General features: G+C 41.3%; 1 protein-coding gene across 4 annotated transcripts in view; it reads right to left on the reverse strand.

The window, feature by feature from the left end:
• The window catches only part of AGO4 (argonaute RISC component 4), a 39,267-nt gene extending 18,212 nt beyond the window's left edge, over nucleotides 1-21,055 (reverse strand). Inside the window, exons 1-12 of one of the 4 annotated variants that reach the window (XM_055139477.1) lie at nucleotides 20,754-21,053; nucleotides 18,170-18,274; nucleotides 14,235-14,400; nucleotides 9,461-9,581; nucleotides 6,258-6,439; nucleotides 5,931-6,067; nucleotides 5,687-5,821; nucleotides 4,535-4,622; nucleotides 2,190-2,337; nucleotides 1,823-1,942; nucleotides 1,554-1,682; nucleotides 1,180-1,313 (exon numbers count right to left, since the gene is read on the reverse strand). In XM_055139477.1, coding sequence (XP_054995452.1) covers nucleotides 1,180-1,313; nucleotides 1,554-1,682; nucleotides 1,823-1,942; nucleotides 2,190-2,337; nucleotides 4,535-4,622; nucleotides 5,687-5,821; nucleotides 5,931-6,067; nucleotides 6,258-6,439; nucleotides 9,461-9,565 — 1,178 coding nt within the window. In that variant the 5' untranslated portion in view covers nucleotides 9,566-9,581; nucleotides 14,235-14,400; nucleotides 18,170-18,274; nucleotides 20,754-21,053. Of the gene's footprint in view, nucleotides 1-1,179; nucleotides 1,314-1,553; nucleotides 1,683-1,822; nucleotides 1,943-2,189; nucleotides 2,338-4,534; nucleotides 4,623-5,686; nucleotides 5,822-5,930; nucleotides 6,068-6,257; nucleotides 6,440-9,460; nucleotides 9,582-14,234; nucleotides 14,401-18,169; nucleotides 18,275-20,753 lie in introns of those variants that run through there. The other 3 variants (XM_004614253.3, XM_055139479.1, XM_055139478.1) reach the window with 3 other exon arrangements.
• Nucleotides 21,056-21,280: the final 225 nt, after the last annotated feature.

Below are 21,280 nucleotides of genomic sequence, written 5' to 3' on the forward strand. Positions count from 1 at the left end.
TTCCTGGTGGGGATTAGGGGACCACATGTGGTGCCAGGGACTGAACCAGGTTGGCTGGCTGTGTGCAAGGCAAGCTCCCTACCCTCTATACTATCGCTCTGCCCCTGGTAACAGATTTGATTCATTAACATTGCCAAGAGAAGACTTCATTTTTTTAAAAAAAGGCAAAATTTGAGTCAGATAGTACAGTGGGTAAGGTGCTTGCTTTGCACACAGCTGACATGAATTGACCCTGGCATACCATATGGTCCCCAAGCCCTGCCAGGAGTGATCCCTGAGCACAGAGCCAGAAGTAACCCCAGAGCATTGCCAAGTGTGAGTTCCCCACCCCCACCAAAAAAGGACAAAATTCACTGTGAAGTCTTAAATTTTATTTTATTTTATTTTTTTTGAAGTCTTAAATCTTAGATTTAAGAAGTCAGTTCAGTCTATGCCGTCAGCCTCCTCAATTAATTTTGTTTCTGTCAATATTTTGTAGGATTGTTTTCGTTAAATCTCAATTTCCTTTTTCTGCCTTGATTTGTCCACCCTTCTCACTAACTTCCTATAAACAGCTGCTCTTGTAAATCATGAAGCAAAAATCTTAGTGAAACTGCAATTAAACAATATCACAAGTAAAATTATGATTAAAAATAAATTCTTAGGTCTGAAGAGATAGTACAGGAGGTAGAGCACTTTCCTTGCACACAGCCAACCTCAGTCTGTTCCCTGGTATCCCATATGGTCCCTTGATCCCCACCAGGGATGGCCCAAAAACCAAAGTGTACATACAAAGAATAAAAATAAAAATGAATTTAATTCTTACCTCACAGTGATTCACTAATAAAAAAAATTTTTAATGAATTTAATTCTATCTTAGTACTTCACTAAAAACTCAGAACTTGCCAACCAGTAATTCTTCAGACAAATTTCTGCTCTAAACGTAAGGAAGCTGAGCTAGATTCTTAAAGCAATCCCCAAGTCTGCAATTTGCTGGGGTTCAAACTTGGGTCATCCACATGCAAGGCAAGTTGGCCCGACCTGCTGTACTCCAGCCCCAAGGTCTTTTTCTTTTAGTCAGATAATATCACCATAGGAATCAGGGGTTTAGTGCCAGCGCTCACCATAAATTCACATAAAGTCAGTATTTTTTACATCTGGAAGAGTTAGAACCAAGCTGAAAAATATAAAGATACTCACTTAAGTAAATCTTCTCTACATTGTTTCTGAGGTGCAAAACAAGCAACTGCCCAGACTTTAATTTCAATGCCAGCATAAAACTGCTTTCCTCGCATGTCCCAGACACCCTGGTTGGGAGTGGCTACTGTTTTATTCTTTAAAAAAAAAAAAGAAAGAAAAGAAGGAAACAAAAGTAAAGAGAAAAGATATTACAATCTATGATCATTTAAAAGTAGATGAGGGACTAAACAAAAGTATTTGGCATTAGCCAAAAGACAAAAAAAAGCAATAATAATTAAAATTATGGGTAAATTCAATGCCACAGTGGGAAAACCCTGGATTATTTGTTTGGCTGGTTGTTTAAAGCAACTTGCTGAAGAACATAAAATGCTTACCCGGCCTCCGTATTGCAGCATTGGAGCAGGAAGTACCCTGCCTGTGAGCTCTGTCATTTCATTGTGGACAACGATACCAAATTCTTTAAGATACGGATCAGGTCCACCCACCATGCTGTTACTCTTTACCTAAAGAACAGGAAAGCCTGCATATATAAAAACCAAAGAGCAACTGTGTCCCATTTGGAGTTTTCTATTATTGTGCCTTCCCCACTCCCCTCCCCCTTAATATTAAAACTAGCTTATCTTAAAGACCACGCCTTACTGACCAGTCTACTGATTTCTTCCTGTCTGTCAGGAGCAGACCTTGCTGTGGCTTTGATCATCGTGGAAGTCTGATTGTCTGTGAGCTTCTTAATACATCGCTGTCCTGCCACTATATTACAGACCTATAAAAAGGCAAAGAGAAATTAGTTTATGAAGTTCTGAAGTAGAACTTTTATGTCATAAGACTTTGCAAACAATTTCTTCTGTCATGCATTACTGCTCATCACCCAACCCTTAGAATGGAATTTCTATTACACAGTAAATCTGTCTGGAAATTAATACTAAATTCTACCACTATTCTAGAGTAGGGCTTTTTTTTTTTTTAATTCAAGACATTGGTAGATTGGTAAAAAAAAATCTTTGGCTTACCTCAAGTGGCAAGTATGTATGCTTTTGTTCTTGTCCCACTTGGAGACAGGGAAGATGGGGATATTTCAGCTGCAAACTATATTTTTGCTTAAAGTATTGAGCTACTGTACATTCCATAGCTTGACCATTTTCTAGCTGTAAGGGAAAACTATAGAAAAGAACGACTTTTTTAGAAAGTTCCTCAAGTTCTTTATTCCTAAATAAGTAAACAAACAAAAACCTACTAACATTTTCTATCTTGAATACATCATTTAAAAAACAGGTCAAACACAGAATGACTGCACTCAGTTGTGAAATATAAAGTAACATAATAGGAGACTAACACCTAAGGACAGTAGAAATAAGGGTCAGGTGTATTGTCCCATGGCTCGGAAGTCGATCTCATGCACGGGGGGTGGGGGGGAGGGGGGGTGGGGGGAAAGGTAGCTGGGATGGAGAAAGGAGCACTAAGTAAATGATGGTTGTAGAGATCACTTGGGATGGTAGATGCATGCTGAAAGTAGACTATGGACCAAACATGATGGCTGCTTGATACCTGTACTGTAAACCATAACAGCTAAAAGGACAGAGAGAGTAAGAGGGAATGTGCCTGCCACAGAGGCAGGAGGTAGGGAGAGGAGGGGGTAGGGGAGGGACACAGGGAACACTGGTGGTGGAGAATTGGCACTGGTGGAGGATGGCTACTTGAACATTGTTTAACTGGAACGCAATCATGAAACTGTGTAAGTCTGTAACTGCATCTCATGGTGATTCATTAAAATTAAAATAAATTAAAAACAAACAAACAAACAAAACCCAGGTCAAGGACCCGGGAAGTAGTTGAGTGATAAACTAACACATGTATTGCATGTATGAGATGGTTAGATCCCTGAAACCAAAACCAAACAAAACAACAAAGGTCAATTTCTTTTCTTTTGGGGGAGGGTTTTGGGAACACATCTTTTGGGGGAGGATTTTGGAAACACATCCAATGTGCTCAGGAGCTATTCCTGCATTTTGTTTAGAATTACCTCTGAGTGGTGTTCAAGGGATTACATGGTTCAGGAGATCAACTTTGGGACTCCCACATGCAAAACATACACACTAGCCCTTTGAGATCTCTACACAGCCTTTTTTCCCCTAGAAGGTCAATTTTATTTGAACATGTTCACCTAATTAATTGTGGTATTTAATCAGAACAATGATTCCATTGGAATTCTCTGTTTTTGCTGAAGCTAGGACAAGAAAAAGGATTGTTTTCTTTTGTTTGGGGGCCACACTTGGTAGTGCCCAGGTTTACTCCTGGTTCTCTGGTTCAGGGGTCATTCCTGGTGCTGCTTGGGACCATAAGTGGTGCTGGAAATCAACGGGGTTTGGCTACATGCAAGGCAAGTCCCTTAATCCCCTCATGCTTTAGTAGAGGGTGTGGTGCTGGAATGGTGCATGCATGAAATGCTATCATTAACAGTATTGTAAATCACAGTGCTTCAAATAAAATTTTTTAAAAGTTTGTTCACCTCAAAAGATTTATGTCAGGCATGAGTAATTAAACTTACACAAATGGTTATTTTAAAAGCACTTTTATAGGGCTAGAGAGATAACTCAAAGGACTAAACATACATGTTCTGTATGTGGAGGTCTGGGTTTGGTCCCCAGTACCTACAGTCACCTGAGCACTACAAAGAGTACCTCTGAGCACAGACTCCGCACTGCCAGGGGTGGCCCAAGTCCCCCCACCCCCCACCCTCACAAAAGCACTTTTACATATTCTTTTCCTTTAGGATCACGGTGGAGCCAAAAGACGTTGGGTGATTAGAAAAACTGCCTCCACAAAGAGGGAGAAAGATTTACACACACGCACAAAAAGACCATATCTATATCTTTCCATAACAATCTTATATGACTCATAGACTTCAAAAAGAACCTTTGAACCATATAGTGAATTTCAGTATTATAATCAATGATGCTTGCAATGACACTGTATTGTTAAATAAAAGCTCATCTACGTTTCACATACTCTAAGAGAAAATATTGATTAAAGGCAGGAAATATATTTTACAAACAAGAACATTTTAAGACTTCAGTACTTAAGATCTTAACAATCCTGAGCATGGGCTGAAGCACACGCTTTGCATGAAGGAGCCCTGGTTCAATTCCAGACACTACACGGTTCCCTGAGCATCATGGGAAGCACCGAGCCAGGCGCAGACCCCCAAGTACTGCCAGTTATAGCCCAAAAACTAAAAGAAAAAAACCCTAGCAACTAAAAACTGTAAAATTACAAATAGAGTACCAATTTTCAAACAATTATAGTACCTTCTGTTATAAAAAATGTAACTGTTATCTTTAAGATGTGGTTAACATACGTTTGATGACTGGCTGGCCGTCTAGTGACATTACAAACTCGATATTTGCGTTTCATCTGTCCACAGTGAGTCACCTCAACTTTAAGACCTAAAGTTTAAAAAATTTAAAACAACAATATGAGTTAATACCATAGTGACAAAAATATATTTGAATGTGATCTTTAGAAAGGCATTTTATTATATGGAACAGAAGTTTCAGGATACGGAAATAATATATATATATATATTTTTGCTTTTTGGGTCACACCCAGCAATGAACAGGGGTCATTCCTGGCTCATGCACTCAGGAATTATCCCTGGCAGTGCTCAGGGGACCCATATGGGATGCTGGGATTCGAACCTGGGTCGGCCGCGTGCAAGGCAAACGCCCTACCCGCTGTGCTATCTCTCCAGCCCCACGGAAATAATTTTATCACGGATAGGCTAAAGCCTCATCTTACCTTAAGACATTAGAGCCCATATGACATTATATGTACATGTATTAATTAATTTAATTAATTCAATAATATTAAGCAATAATTAAGCACTAGTGCTTAGTCTCAGGCTATAAATAGCCCTCAGGAAGCTTATAAGCGAATAAGAGAAATAGCTAACAACAAATTAAGAATAGATAAACTTAAAAGGGAATAATCATTGAATTTTTGGTTTTGTATTAAGATAAAAATGGGTTTCTTGGGAGGTGCGGGGGTCACACCTAGCAGTGTTCATGGGCTACTACTTGCACAGTGCTTGGGGTGGGGGGGTCTCTTTCCTGTTTGCTCAGGAAATCATGCGGCACCAGGTATTGAACCCAAGTCTCCTACACATGCAGCCTAGCCCCTTGAACTATTATTCTAGCACAAGATGGAAGTTTTAAACTAAGAATAACATTCACTAAATGCCTGACATGTACCAGGCACTAAGATGGCACATTATAAATCAAAAATGTATTTAATTTTCACTGCAATCTACAAAGTGCATACTGTTTATCTAGTGCTTAATAAACTACACTTCACAGTGATTAAGTAATTTGTCCAAGGGCCTCTGAGAGAACTAGGAATGGGTTAAAAGCCCAGGTGTGGCTGACTCAGATCTATGCTCTTGCACTACACTGAGAATACCTTTAAGACTAGTGTAAATACATGGCCCTAAGTGGGTAGTGCCAATACCTACCTCTGATTTCTTTGGTAAACTTGACACGCTGGGAGTCTGTTAGAGGTTTGGTCTGCTCATTGATATTCTGAATATCTAAAACTTCACACATGAATTCAATGATAGGTTGAGCCCGGTAGAAAGCAGTCGCAGATACTAACAGAGAGGAAGAATACTTAGCTTCAGGGAAGGGAAAGGACAAACAAAGCAGCCAACAAAAACCCAGCCCAAAGAGTGAGAAGGTAAATAAATAAAGGTAACTTACCATCAATATTAAGCATCATATTCCACATAGCAGGTCTCACAGACTGATGAAAACCAAACCAAACTTCCCTGCCCCCTCCCAGAGGGTGGTAGTAACCTTCAGGAGGTGAGAAAAAGGAACGGCCCACTGGAGTGTACCTGAAGATACAAGGAATTGGAATTGCATGTTTTTGAAAGGAAGTTTGGAAGTCTGTTTACTTCATTCTTTGTAAATTGAAAGAAAGTTTGAGTTGATTTACGTAGAAACTTTTCAATGGTCCCAATGTAATCGACCGAAAAAACAAAAGTCTGTCATCAGTGGGAAAGAACCCAACTTTAGGGCACTAACCTCATGGAGGGAAGGTGTCTTGTGATGACATCAAGGGCTTGTACCGAATCATCTGGCACCTCATTCAAGTGCCCGGCCAAAGCTTCTAACAGCAACTGAAGGCTTACAACTGACACCCACTGAACAGACACTTTAAAGGTCTGGTCCTTACCCTCACCTGGAAGGGTCACTTCCATATCAACCTAAGGAAAAAAAATATATACATACATCAATTTACAAGAGCTGAGGGAAAGATCCCAGAAGATTCATTGTAATATATACAAAAGAACTTTCATTTTAGCACTTTCTATAATTTCAAAATATTGGAAACAACTTCAGTGCTCATCATTAGGTAAGTAATTTTTTTTTTGGGTCACACCCAGCGATGCTCAGGGGTTACTCCTGGCTTTGCACTCAGGAATTACTCCTGGCGGTGCTTGGGGGACCATATGGGATGCCGGGGATCGAACCCGGGTCGGCCGCGTGCAAGGCGAACGCCCTACCCGCTGTGCTATCGCTCCGGCCCCTAGGTAAGTAATTTTATATGGAGTATTATGCAATAGTTGAACAATAAAGGAGATGATACGGTATGGATGAACCTTGAAGACATTATGGTAAGAAAATAAGCCAAATACAAAATGATAAATTGTATGTGATTCCACTTACATAGGTAACTAGAACAGTCAAAATTCATTGCAAAACACTGAAAGAATATTGATTAGCAGAGAGTAAGAGAAGGGAAATAGGTTACTGCTTAATGAAAGGCATCTCTGCTACTCAGTATAGCACCAGCAGACCAGCCAATTATTGTTCAATGGGCACAAAGTTTCAGTTTAGGATGATGAAAAAAATCTAGAGGTGAACTGTGGTCAAGACTGATAATCACATTGATAAGAATGTAAATATACTGAATGCCACTGAATTATTCACTTAAACTGTCACTGTCACTGTCATCCTGTTGCTCATCGATTTGTTCGAGCGGGCACCAGTAACATCTCTCATTGAGAGACTTATTGTTACTGTTTTTGGCATATCCAATACACACGGGTAGCTTGCCAGGCTCTGCTGTGCAGGCTCCATAATCTCGGTAGCTTGCCGGGCTCTTCGAGAGGGGCGGAGGAATCGAACACTGGTCGGCCGCGTGAAAGGCGAACACCCAATCCCACTTAAACTAGTTAAAATAATAAATAGTATATACTATATATACATATACTTTAAAACAGCAAACAACAAACAAAAAACCAAAAAAACCCATGAATTTAAAAAGACAAAGTAGGGATCAGTGATGTAGCTCAGTAGTAGAGCACTTGTCTCACACATTTTAAGACCTAGATTCGTGCCCAGGCACCTAAGTAAACAAAAACATCCTATAACAATACGCAATCAAAAAGAACATAGATGTACATAAATACGGAATGCATAAAAATATCTATAGGGCAGGAAGATAGCTCAAAGGGTAGAGTGCATGGTTTGCATGCAGGATACTGAGGTCCGATCCTCAGTACTACATGGTACCATGAGCACCACAGGAGGTGATCCCCATGCACTGAGCATAGCTTATCCCTAAGCACCACCATGATGACAAATACATATATATATATATATATATATATATATATATATGAAGAGCTGGAGAGAAAGCATAGTGGGTGGGGTGCTTGCCTTGAATGCGGTCAACTGTGGTTTAATCTCTGGCACCCCATATAGACCCCTGAGCCTCACCAGGAGTAATAGCAGAGTGAAGAACCAGGAGTAAGCCTTGAGTCAGATGTAGACCATAAGCATATACACATATATGTGTATACATATGTAGCACTGTTGTCTCGTTGTTCATCAATTTGCTCTAGTGGGTACCAGTAACATCTCCACTGTGAGACTTATTACTGTTTTTGGCACATCAAATATGCCATGGGTAGTTTTCCAGGCTCTGCTCTACGGGCAAGATACTCTCGGTAGCTTGCCGGGCTCTCCAAGAAGGACAGTGGAATCGAACCCAGTTCGGCCACATGCAAGGCAAACGCCCTACCCACTGTGCTATGGGTCCAGTCCATATTTATTTATATATGCTTATATGCATATCTAAAAGGCTATATAGGAAACAAACATTTATTAGAGTTTCTTTTCAAAAGGAAAATGGAATTGAAGGGTGCAGGTAGATGGGGAGGTAAGAAACCATAGCATTTCTTGACTGTATGGACAAGTTCATAAAGAATACATATTTATGTATTACTTTTCTAGTTTTAAAACTAATGTAGTTTTTTAGAGGGGATGTTGGATGGCAGGGATGAAACCTGGGTCTCATACATGCAAAGCATGTGCTTTATCTTTGAGCTACATCCCTGACCACTGGCGTTAAATGTTTTCTTTTTTGGGGGGTCATACCTAGCGATGGAGATTACTCCTGGTTCTGCACTCAGAAATTACTCCTGATGGTGCTCGGGGACCATATGGGATGCCAGGGATCGAACTGGGTCAGCCACATGCAAGGCAAATGCCCTTTCTGTACTATCATTCTGGCCCCTGAAGTTAAATGTTTTAAAGGTCAGGGCAGGGGAGATAGTGCAAAGAGCGAACGTGCATGCTCTGCATGTGTGATACCCAGGCTCAATCCCTAAGACTACATGGTCCCCAGCATCAACCTATATGATCATATAGGAGTAACCATATAGCACAGAGCAGGGAGTAGCCCCAGAGCACAAGGAAGAAAGATGGAAGGAAAAGAAGAAAAATAAAGTTACTGTAGTATTAAGAATATTTATTTTTATAAGTGGATGTTAGATAATTTTCTGTGATTTATAAAATCATTCAGACTTGCTTTCACAAAATGAGAAATTTTAAATATAAGTAAAGATGATAAAAATTAATCCAAATTCTAATATTGATCTCATCTTCAATTATCAGTTAAAGAAAGAAAATATGGACTTTTTTTTACAAGTTTATTATTTTAAGAAACAACAGTAAAAACTGAATTGTTGGGCCAGAGAGATAACTCAGTCAATTGAGCGGATATTTTGAATGCAGGATGCCTGGGTCTGATTCCTGGCATCACCTGGTCCCCCAAACAGTGCTGGGAGTGACGTCCAAGCATTAAGCTGAGAGTAGCCAAGTATTGCTGGGTGTGGCCCAATGCTCCAAAAAGAGTATCTGTGAAAAATGAAACATTTTTCTGATATGTAATTTTTACAGAAGTACTAGTATAATAAAAATTTATTGCTACCACTCACCCTATCCCGTCCAATTGGCAGTGGATGTGCTGTGTACATGTTTCTTTTGCCATCATAGCCAGGCTGCCGATCACCAAATATTTGCATCTTGAAGTGCCGCACCATTGTATCTACTACCTCCCTTAACAGAATGGAGACAGTGGAGGTTAGCTGTGAGAAATGGTGAACAGTAAGGATACTATCACTACCCTATAATTGTAAAAATGTAGTTCAAAAATCCTTGGAAAAAATAAGTAAAATTTATAAAAGTGAATGCTATTTACTTAAGTACTAATGGGTAAAAAAGGTAGCAATGTGAACTAAAGCGGGTATAAAATTACAATGAAAGGAGACTGCAAATGAAGAACATAAAATTTACAGAAACCTCTCAAATGTCTGCTTTCCAAAATCCTTTCTTATAATAAATAAAGCCTTTAAGAATAGCCTATTTTTATTATCTAAGTGTGGCATGGATGTTCATAATTGAACAATGGTATGTCTGCACACTGGTTTGGAAAAAAGAGTGATCTCTGAAAAAAGTTCAGAGATTTGAGAATCACTAAATCTAAGATGTATTATATTCATAGGAATCAGTTATCCCTTTACTATTTGGTTATTCTACTTACAGCTTTGTTTATTCCAAAGTTAGGAACACTAGAGTCAATGAAAAGTCAGGCATTGTGTCATACCGATGTTGGTGAGCCCCACAAATAAGTGCTAGATTTTAAAAACCAAAATATAACACTAATTAGCTAAACTATAACAAAGGAAACTGTTGGGAAAGTCACATGTTTATAAACAAAAAAGGTGACTGAAAAAGTAATTGAAAGTATAATAGTATCATATATTTCTAGAAGGAAAATTTCTCATATAATATTATTCTTTTTTTTTTTTTTTGGTTTGGAGGCCATCCCAGCAGTACTGAGAGGTGCTAGAGTTCAAAGTCATGCCTCCTACATGCACTTAGCCCTTTGTGTTAACTCTCTGGGCTTTAGATTATATACGTAAATTATAATCACAAAGAGTTTGACAGTGAAGAGGTATTTTCACTTTTATTCTGTTTTATTTCAACTTTTTAAAGTCCTTTTAAAACTTATTTTCCCTTTACTTCTACCTTTATTTTAATTTTTACAATCACCTTGCAAGAAAAAAGATAAACAAAAATTCAAAATAAAAAAGTAACTGCCTTGGGCCACCTAAACAATTTTAAGTGGAAGAGCTTTATGGCTGTGCACGCGCTACTTTATCTCTTACATGTTATTTGTAAAATTATGGTGATCATAATTTATTATAATATATTACAATATAATAAGCATATTATATGCTTATAATAGGGGTCAGAGAGATAGTGCAGCATGCTGAGTGTTTGCCTTGCAGTTGGTCAACCCAAGTTCGATTTCTGGCATCCCATATGGTCCCCCAAGCACCACTAGGAGTAATTCCTGAGTGCAGAGCCAGGAGTAACTCCTGAGCATTGCAGGTATGACCCAAGAAGAAAAAAAATGCTTATAACAAAAGCTGTGGTGTTAAGTACATAAGTATATGATAGAATATTTCTTTTCTTTTTCAGTGGTTTGGGGGCCACATCTGGCAATGCATGCAGCATCATGCACACACTGAATCAGGGTTTGTCACTTGCAAGTCATGGGCCTTAAGCCCAGAACACACTCTCTCTCTCTGGACCTAGAATGATGTTTGCCACACAATTCCACTTATTCTAATATGCCCCTGACTATTACTCCAGAAAATTTCCTCTCTCCTGAATCAAATTTTCCCTCTCTACTGTATTATTACTTTTAGTATACAAATATAGTAGGACCTCAAATAATGTCACTCTGTTCATTTCATGGTAATGCTGATGAAAAAAAAAATCTAGTCAGGCCCACTCTTGTGTGGAGTTTGCACATTCTCCAATATATGTTGGGTTTCTATGGGTACTCTGGTTTCCTCACTTATCTCAAATATGATGTGTGAAGCTTTAGTGCATGTAGTATATGTGAGTTCATCTTGCAATCGAATGACATGCATCCAAGGTGGGTCCCTCACTGTGCTCTGAGCCGCCGGGACAGGGTTTTGCCTTCTGTCACAGGGAAATAAAATATGTAGGCTAGAAAATGAATGACTGAGGGCCGAAGAGATAAGATAGAGGCGAAGGTGCTTATCTTGCAACTGGCAAATCCCAGTTCAAACCCCAATACCCCATAAGGTCCCAAGTTATGCCACGAGTTCCCTAAGCACAGAACCAAGAATAAGCCATGAGCACCACCAGATATGGGCCCAGTTCCCACCACCTCCCCAAATAAAGACGAATGAGTAGATACAATTATTTAGTGTTAGAAGAGTTTGGAGACTTAGGAGTTTTGATGATGGTTTTGTCACTAAAAGTGATACAAGAACTTAACCCTTAATTATGCTAGAATTCATTTCAGTATATATAGCTTCACTTAAAATTAGTTTTCAAGGGGTCAGAATAATCCTACAGTGGGTAGAGCACCTGCCTTGGATGCAGCAGACCAGGGTTGGATCCCCAACACTACACATGGTCCCTGAGCCTGCCAGGAGTGATCCCTGAGTATAGGTCCAGAAGAAAGCCCTGAGCACAGATGGGTGTGCCTCCCATCAAAAAATTTTTTAAATAAGTAAAAATAAATCAGTTTTCAAGAATCTATCCATAACATTGAGGATTTCTTATATAATATTCACCTTCTACCATCTTAATTATACTTTCTCCCCCTCAGGATGTGGCCCCTCTGGTCCCCATGCAAAGAGCAGACAATGAAGATTTCCCTGGTGACCTCTGAACATGACTCGCCCAGCATTGTGGGCATCTGGCCAAGTACTTCTGGGAATGGCCACAGTCCCCAGAACTGCTAGGTGTAACCCTGATAATAAAGTTGCATTTGTTTCTCCACTTCCTCCTCCTCAAAACATCTATATTTTTTTGCATAAACATCCTTTGAAGGATTTTTTCTCTAATTGTTCTTCAATCTCACTTAAACTTAAACTTTTTTTTTTCTTTTTGGGTCACACCCATCGATGCTCAGGGGTTACTCCTGGCTCTGCACTCAGCACTCAGGAATTACTCCTGGCGGTGCTCGGGGGACCATATGGGATGCTGGGAACCGAACCCAGGTAGGCGCATGCAAGGCAAACGCCCTACCCACTGTGCTATTGCTCCAGCCCTAAACTTAAACTTTCTTAAGGCCTTCCCCTCCTCCCCCCTACCAGTCAAGCTCTCCAGTGAGTACCATATTACTAAATTCAATGTTCCGAAAGGTTAAAACCTCAGAGGTAAATTCTTCCAACTTAATGTCATCCCCTGTCTTCTTCTCAGTCTATCCTGGATTTCTCCTATTCTAGTGACCTCTCCATGCAGGTCCTTCCTCATCTCTGAGGGAAGATGACAGATAAAGATCAGTGACTGCCCCCCCGCCCCCATTCTCAGACAAGCATGCTAGTCTGAGCTATTGACCCTGCACAAAGAGCAAGAATTTTAATTTTAAGAACTACTTGAGTATCACTAACATGATGCGGGGGAAAATTAAAAGGAAATAAATAATACACTGTCAGAAGCCTTTTGAGGTCCTGGGTTCAATCCCTGGGACCACATACCCTCCTCCCAGCACTACCTGGGGGATCCTTAGCAGCCCGTAGACTGCATTGGATATGGCCCCACAAATAACATTAAAACAGATCTGTTAAAAGGACTATGTCTTCAGGGCTGGAGCGATAGCACAGCGGGTAGGGTGTTTGCCTTGCACGCGGCCAACCTGAGTTCAATTCCCAGCATCCCATATGGTCCCCCTGAGCACCGCCAGGGGTGATTCCTGAGCACAAAGCCAGGAGTAACCCTTGTGCACCACCAGGTGTGACCCAAAAAGAAAAAAAAAAGGACTATGTCTTCACAGTTGAAGACTTCCTTCAAGTTGAAGAATTCCTGTGAGACATAGCATAGTACTTTAATTTAATCTGGACCCCTTTTGGGTAATGCACAAATAAACAGAACATAAACAGAACTTCTCAGGCGTTGGAGATGGCTTAAGAGCCAACTGCATATGCTTTGCATGTGGAAGGCTTGAGTTCAATCCATGGCACCTCATGGTCCCCAGGAACTGCAGGAGTGATTCCTGAGCACTGCCAGATTTGACCCAAAATATAAAAAAATAACAAAAACCTCAGAACTTCCCTGAGTTTCCTTTTTTTGACACTTTAAGACGATTCTTCCCTTTGTTTACATTTCCACATATCAGATACAAACACTAACAAAATTTTAATTCCTGTGAAACACTAATTTTTTCATGTATTTGTATCACTTGTATCACTTGTCATCCCACTGATCTTCGATTTGCTCGAGCAGGCGCCAGTAACATCTCCATTCGTCTCCCTTGGCCAATGAATGATCTTTCACCTTCATTCAGTATTTACTGACTAAACAATAATTTATCCTGTACTTTGCTAGAATCAATACAGGATAACCAAGTATAAAACATCTGATTTGCTTTCAAGAAACATCTTAGGCCAGGGAGATGGCTCAAAGGGCAGCAGTGCATGATTTGAATGTGGAAACCTGGGTTCAGTCACTAGTACGGCATGGTCCCTGTGCATCAAAGGTCCCTGTGAGCCCCTAGTACTGTGCCAAAAGTTAGCCCTGAGCACTGCTGGGTGTACAAAAAAAAAGGAAGCCATCTATCATCTACAGAAAAACAAAGCATACGTGTGAAAAGAATCAAGAGAAGAGAATGATAAAGCATATATGCCATAGAATATTCAGAAGTCTACTCTTTCTAATCCTTACCTGTTGACTCTACGAGGCCGCTTTTCTGGTTTAATATCCACATCATAGTGATACACATCTATTTTAGGAATCTGAACCTGAAAATGATTGGCTAACAGTCTGATTGGTTTTCCAACAGTTCCAAGGCCAGGACGACGAGGTGGCTGAAACAGGCTGGTTGGAGGTCCTGAAGAGATTGAAAGACATGGGATGTGCTACTTATTCATAAAGGAGAATATTTCCTTCATTGTAATGTTTATGATGATGGAGTTACCAATATAAGAAGTTACTCATTGAACACCTGCTATCCAGAATTTGGGATGTCTTTGACCTCATGTTCTCTGAGATTCTAAGTGTTTTGCCAAGACACTACTATTTCCAATATGGTGACATAAAAACTAGATGATGAACTCCTCTCATATATAAGCTTCTGCATAAAATCTCTTACGAGCTGTACTAGTTGATCTACATGAAGGCTTACAACTGATGTACATTTAAAAATAAAAGTATTTCTGAATTTGGGGACATCTTCAGGCTATCAGTGATCCCTTAATCCTCCACAAATTAGCTTGCATTGTTACTGTTTAGTCAAAGATTAAATAACAATTGTTTGTCAATTTACTTGCTAATTCTGATAGTAAGTACCAATGACACTACTTTTTCTTGTTTATAATCTGATAATTTTAGAATCTGATCAGCCTGGGATTTCCAGACCATAAAGTCTAGTTCATTTATTTAGCAAACATTCATTTGTTCATTTATCATGTGTTTAAATCTCACTTTGGACTCAGGACAAAGAAAGACCCCGACTTTCAAGGAATTTATCAGTGACTCTAGATCAGGGCTTCTTGGCTTTAGGGAGGGTTTATCCACCTAGGAAGAAAACTAGCAAATATTTGGAGATATTTATGGTTATTACAACTTCATCCTACTGAAATGAAGGAGGTAGGGGGTCAGGTATACAGTCAAAACTGCACGGGATAAATGATCTAGTCCAAAATGTTAATAGTACTGAGACTGAAAAACTGTGATCATAACAGAGTGGTCATTCCAAATTACTCCTTTGATTCTTCACAAGATATTTCATAAAGAGAAAGGATACTATAAACCAGAAACTTACAGATTTCATAATAAGCTATATATTCTTTCCCCTAAAAATTCCAATAATCTCAATCATGTGAAATTCTCTAAAATACCATATAAGGGGCTGGAGCGATAGCACAGCAGGTAGGGCGTTTGCCTTGCACGCGGCCGACCCGGGTTCGATTCCCAGCATCCCATATGGTCCCCTGAGCACCGCCAGGGAGTGATTCCTGAGTGCAGAGCCAGGAGTAACCCCTGTGCACCGCCAGGTGTGACCCAAAAAGCAAAAAAACAAAACAAAACAAAAAATAAAATACCATGTAAAAATAAATCTGTTTATCGGCTTAACTTATCACTTGTTTTCTACCAGAACACTGATTGTTTTTTTAATCTTTCATCTTAAAAATCAACACATCAATATTCTGCAGAAGAGCATTTGGGGAACAGTTTGAGAGCTATATGTACATTTTAAAAAATCTTATTTTTTTCTTCATGAGAATGTTAATTAGACATTGACTTAAAAAATAAACATCTTGGGCTGGATTGCGCACATGGTTTGTTGTGGGAGGCCCAGATTTGATCCCTGGCACCACATGGTCCTCTGAGCACTCCCAGGTATGGTCTAAACGGTTCTCCCACCCTGACAAAAACCATCTTTCCTGCTATCAGTAGATGTTGTGTGGGCTATGATTACAAACGGAAAGTTACAACAGTTTCTCTTACTGCAATGACATTTCACTGAGAACAAAGACAATTCTCTAAGGAGAGAAAACTTGGAAGCAAGAAACTATTCTGGTCCAACAATATTTGGGAGAGCGAAACAAAGACTTTAATGAAAGTGTATTGTTAGATCACTAAAAACCAATTCTCGAAGTACTGGAAATATTTTTACATATTAAATTGTTTGCTCTCAATTCATTTATTCAAAGTCCTACTCATCCCTCAAATATCAGGTCACATGTAACCTCTTTGGAAAGTCTTTCCTGAATCTCCCAGGAATTATATCCGGTGTGATCAGACCCTCTCGATAAGGTTCTTTTTGTATAAGAATGAGAACAAGTTATTATATTATTCCGTTTCCTCCACTAGATTATAAACTCTTACAAGAAATGGACCTCCAATTTTCTGTTACCTGCTCAAGAGCTAATTCAACTACCAGTTCATTGTAGAAATTCAATAATTGTTGAACTGAACAGTGTCAATAACCCATGTAGCAGTTTCAGATAGAAACTAAACAGAAACTCGGTCATTCCTAAAACTGAAGAACAGATCATTGTTTTAGTCAAAAGAAAAGCATGTCATTTACAGTAAAAATATTGTATAGAGTTGAGTCCTACTTCTCAAATACAGAGGAGGTATTCTTTGTGTGACAAGACTTTATAAACAAAAAAAGAGGCAAATAATACAATAAATGAATCAAACCCTTCTTATTTCAAATATAGAATATTTTAGAAAATAGGTAACACAGCACTGCATATTTTAACATATGTGTAAATAATCATTATATCATAAACCTGGAAGAAACTCAGCTTTGTGGTATAAATATGGATCAAATGATTTTCCCAAGGATATGACCTAGATCTTAAAGACTGACTAAAACCCAGATCTCCTAATTTACATTCCAGATATTTTTTTTCAATATACCTCATAATCCTATAATATCTACAGTTCTCTTAATTACTTGGTATCAATTTAGAGAGATACTATAGTGGGTAAGGCGCTTGCCTTGCATATGGGTGACTTGGGTTTATTCCCAGCACCCCATGGTCCCCCGAGCCTGCCAGGAGTTATGATCCCTTAGCACGGTACCAAGAGTAAGCTGGTACTTTTTTGGGACCCAAAATAATAAAAAATTAAAATTTAAAAATACTTGATACCAAAGAGAAAGAAATGGAGAAAATAAACAATGTATGCATTCTTTCCCCTTTGGGAAGAGATAAAAGTTAGAAGGTAAGGGATCATTTCTTTTTGTTATTTTTTGTGGGAATCAAAATAGTATTTATTGAGAGAAATTTAGATATATGTGATGGTAGAGAGGGAGAGAGAAAGTGAGAGAGGGCAATATATGTACGAGAGAACTCGGGTTTGGGGAAAAAAAGCAGAGAAAGATGTACATATTCAAGAAAGAATACATACTTGAAACACAAGCAAGCCATGATCATTTTTTAAAAAATAAATTTAGCTTTAGTTAGAAAACTATATTATGCTGGGGTTGGAGAGACCAGAGGCTGACCTGGGTTTAATCCTCAGCACTCCTTTAGGCTCCCTGTGCCTGTCAGCAGTGATCCCTGAGCACAGAACCAGGAGTCAGCCCTGAACACCACTGGGTGTGTCCCCAAAACCAAAAAAAAATTTTTTTAATTAAAAAAAAAAACCTGTATTATAAAAATGTCCAGAGTTGTTCTCTACTATTTATTTTGGGTTTTCAGACCACATTTGTCTGTGCCAAGAGGTCACTCCAGGCAGTGCTCAGGGGACCAGACGGTGCCAGATCTCCTGCATGCAAAGCACATTCTCAGCCAGCCCCTGAACTATCTCCCTGACCCCAAAGATGTTTCCTTTAAACTTAGCTGACTATACAGAACTAAATAAAGCACAATGGCTAAAGCTCTGGAACCAAACTGTTTGAATTTCAATCCTCATTTACCACTCCCTACTTTGTATGACCTTATGTCAGTTTCTTAGCCTCTCCATGTCTCAGATTTCCTTATCCATAAAATGGGCACAGTGTGATAATAATAGTGCTATCATAAGTCTATTATAAGATCTATACCTATATATGTGATGTTATATAGGTATAGAGATAGATAGTTCTCTCTCTCTATATATATATGGCTTAATGTTTTATAACAGTAAAAGGTCAATAAAGTTACCTTTATGACTGCATTTGCATAATTGTTATAGTCAGTGCTCAAAGGTTCCAGGATTTCATAATGGAGGCATCTCCAAAATATGGTAACAACATCAGCAAACTAAATCTTTTGAAAATGAAACAAATATAAACTCACATTTACTGGATGAAGTCAGCCTGAAACAGAGTAAGGCATTAGACTAGGAGTTACGTGACTAAGTCTAATTCTTATTGCATCCCTTCACCATGAGACCAGCAAAGTCCTGGAATCTCTCTCTTAACCTATTCTCTTATTTGCAAAATGGGTATTAAAACTGCCTTGTAAATCTCACAGAGAATCAAATGAGTTGATAGCTATAAAAATTTCCCAAATTACCAAGCAGTATTTAAAACAAACAAAACAAAACAAAACAAAAAAACCCAAAACAAAAAAACAACAATGGGGGGCTGGAGCAATAGCACAGCAGGTAGGGAGTTTGCCTTGCGCGTGGCCGACCCAGGTTTGATTCCCAGCATCCCATATGGTCCCCTGAGCACTGCCAGGGGTGATTCCTAAGTGCAGAGCCAGGAGTAGCCCCTGTGCATCACTAGGTGTGACCCAAAAAGGAAAAAAAATGGGCTAGAGAGATGGTACAGAAATAAGATGTTTGCATGACCCTTGTTCAATTCCTGGCACTGCATATGTTCCCCTGAGCACAGAGCCAGGAGTAAGCCTGAGTACTGCTGGGAATGACCCCCAAACCCAAATAATAATAGTAATTTTCAAAACTATAAAAACACAAGCAGGACTGGAGTGATAGCACAGCGGGTAGGGCGTTTGCCTTGCACGTGACCAACCCAGGTTCGATTCCCAGCATCCCATATGGTCCCCTGAGCACCACCAGGGATAATTCCTGAGTGCAGAGCCAGGAGTGACCCCTGTGCGTCACTGGGTGTGACCCAGAAAGCAAAAATAAATAAATAAACAAAAACACAAGCAAAGTAAGTGGTAACCTTGTTGTATTTCCAAGTGACAGTCAGAAAGTAAAATGGAGAAACAGAGTGGGAGGAGTGGAAAAAGACTAAAAATGTTAAGCATAACTAGGTGTGTTTCAACAAAGAATCAAGAATGCTTTTCCATGTTCTAAGCCAGCCTGAGTGAAATATCCCACAAGACTATCAACTCCCTTTGCTCTGAGTCTGGCTCAGCAATCAGCTTCTTGTTATTAATTGGGTTTCCAAGCTACTGTAGCACCAAAAAAGAGTTTGCTAGACAGCAGGCAGAAAAAATATTCTAGGCACAGAAAAGACCTATATGACATTCACTGTATCACATTAGGCTTTTTAAAGCACATTTTATAAATGTGGTAGGAATCTATTTTTACTAAATTTATTTTCAGAACTTTATGAAGTCCTAAATTCTCAAATCTGTAAAACCTGAAATCAAACAAGCACACACAAAAAAATCCCAGGGATGTACCTAACAGTACAGACTGATCTTTCCCAAGAAATTCAGCTGGTGCACAGTAAAGTAATCTCTTTCAATACAGTTTAAATGAGACAGTTATTTCAGTTATGAGTTACTCATAGGAGGCAGAGAAGAAACATTCAAAAATGCATGAGTTTGTACAGTCATATTTCCTATATGATCTCATTTCATTCTCTCACTAATCATGCACCAATCATCGAAAAGGATGATCATCATCCTTTTCTAGATGGAGGAACGATTTAAGGCATTTACCCCAGGTTTTACAACTCTTAAATTACTAGCTTGGACCTGCACAAAGTCTATTGCTAAATCTATTGGGTCCCACCAACCTCCCATCCGCAGGGCATTTATTTCTATCTTCTCAACCAGAGCGGATCCTCTGGTTTGGGAAGAGCAGGGGAGATCACAGAGGCCGTTCTAGTGGGTGGCAGTTTCCCAACCACTTTCTCCTTCATCGGTTCCTCCACACCCCATAACCCAGTGTTCAAGAGAACTCAGGCAGGTTGATAAGTTCCCTGTCACGCAGGCACCAGCCCCGAGCACTCGGGCACAGTCACCCGCCCTGGCATAGGCGCCTATTCCAGGAGACTTCAGGCCCGGGAGAGAGCAGGAGTACTTTGCCTCTTGGACTCCGGGGTGCGTGAGAAGTGTTTGTGGGGGAGTTCTCCACTGTAACCGAGGGTTATGGAACTCTGCCAGAGAGAAGGGAAATAGGGCTGCGACCCCAGAGCAAGAAAACCCGGGAGAAGAGCTGGTGCGTCTTTCCAGGACGGGTCTAGGCCAGGCCTCCGCTGGACAGCTGGCACAGATGATTCCCGCGGAGGCCCAAGCTGGCCCCGCGCAAGCGGGGGGCCACACACCGGCACCCCGCGAGGGCATCAGGTCCCCTCTCTCCCCGGGGCCGCGGGTCACCTTCCTGGGCCTCCCTCCCGTAGTGAGACCTTGAAATCTGGCTCATCTCCCCAGGCTGGGGCGCGGTCCCCACCCCCCGAGGCCCCGGTCACCTCCCTCCTCTGGGTGCCAGGGGCCCCTGGGTCCCTTCCCCGAGGCCAGAGCCCCAACACCCGAGTTGGCGGGAGCCCGTGGGGCGCCGGGGCGCCGTGCCCGCCCGCCCACCCGGCCCGAGCGCGCTCCTCACCGGGTCCCAGCGCCTCCATGGCGGCGGCCGGGGCCGCCTCGCCCCGGTCCCCGGCGCCTCCCGCTCCGGGCCCCGCCGCCGCCGCCGCCGCCGCCGCCGCCGCCGCCGCGTAACGCTTGATCTCCGGAATATTGGCGCTGGGGGGGGCGCCGCGGAGACGCGGCCGCTGGGTAGGGGGCGGCGGCGGCGCCCGGCCCGGGGACAGGGACCCGGCTCCTGCGGCTCTTCCGGCCTCAGCGACAACAAAAACAATCCCCGCCGCCGCCGCCGCCGCAGCCAGCGGGAGCGGGAGCGGGAGCCGGCGCGCGCCCGCCGCACGGGGAGGGGGCGCGGGGCGCGGGGCGCGGGGCGCGCGTGGCAGGGGTCCCAGCGGGCGAAGGGGGCGTGCGCGGCCCCGGGTCCACCGAGCCCGGCTCGGGCCAGGGGGCGGGGTGGGGCGGGCGGGCGCGCGCCCGGAGGGGGGCAGTGCCCCGAGGACGTGTCGGGCACGCGCCCGCCCGCCCGCACCGCCTAGTCGGACTGGAGAG

This window comes from Sorex araneus, chromosome 5 (assembly GCF_027595985.1).
Source record: "Sorex araneus isolate mSorAra2 chromosome 5, mSorAra2.pri, whole genome shotgun sequence".
NCBI lineage: Eukaryota > Metazoa > Chordata > Mammalia > Eulipotyphla > Soricidae > Sorex > Sorex araneus.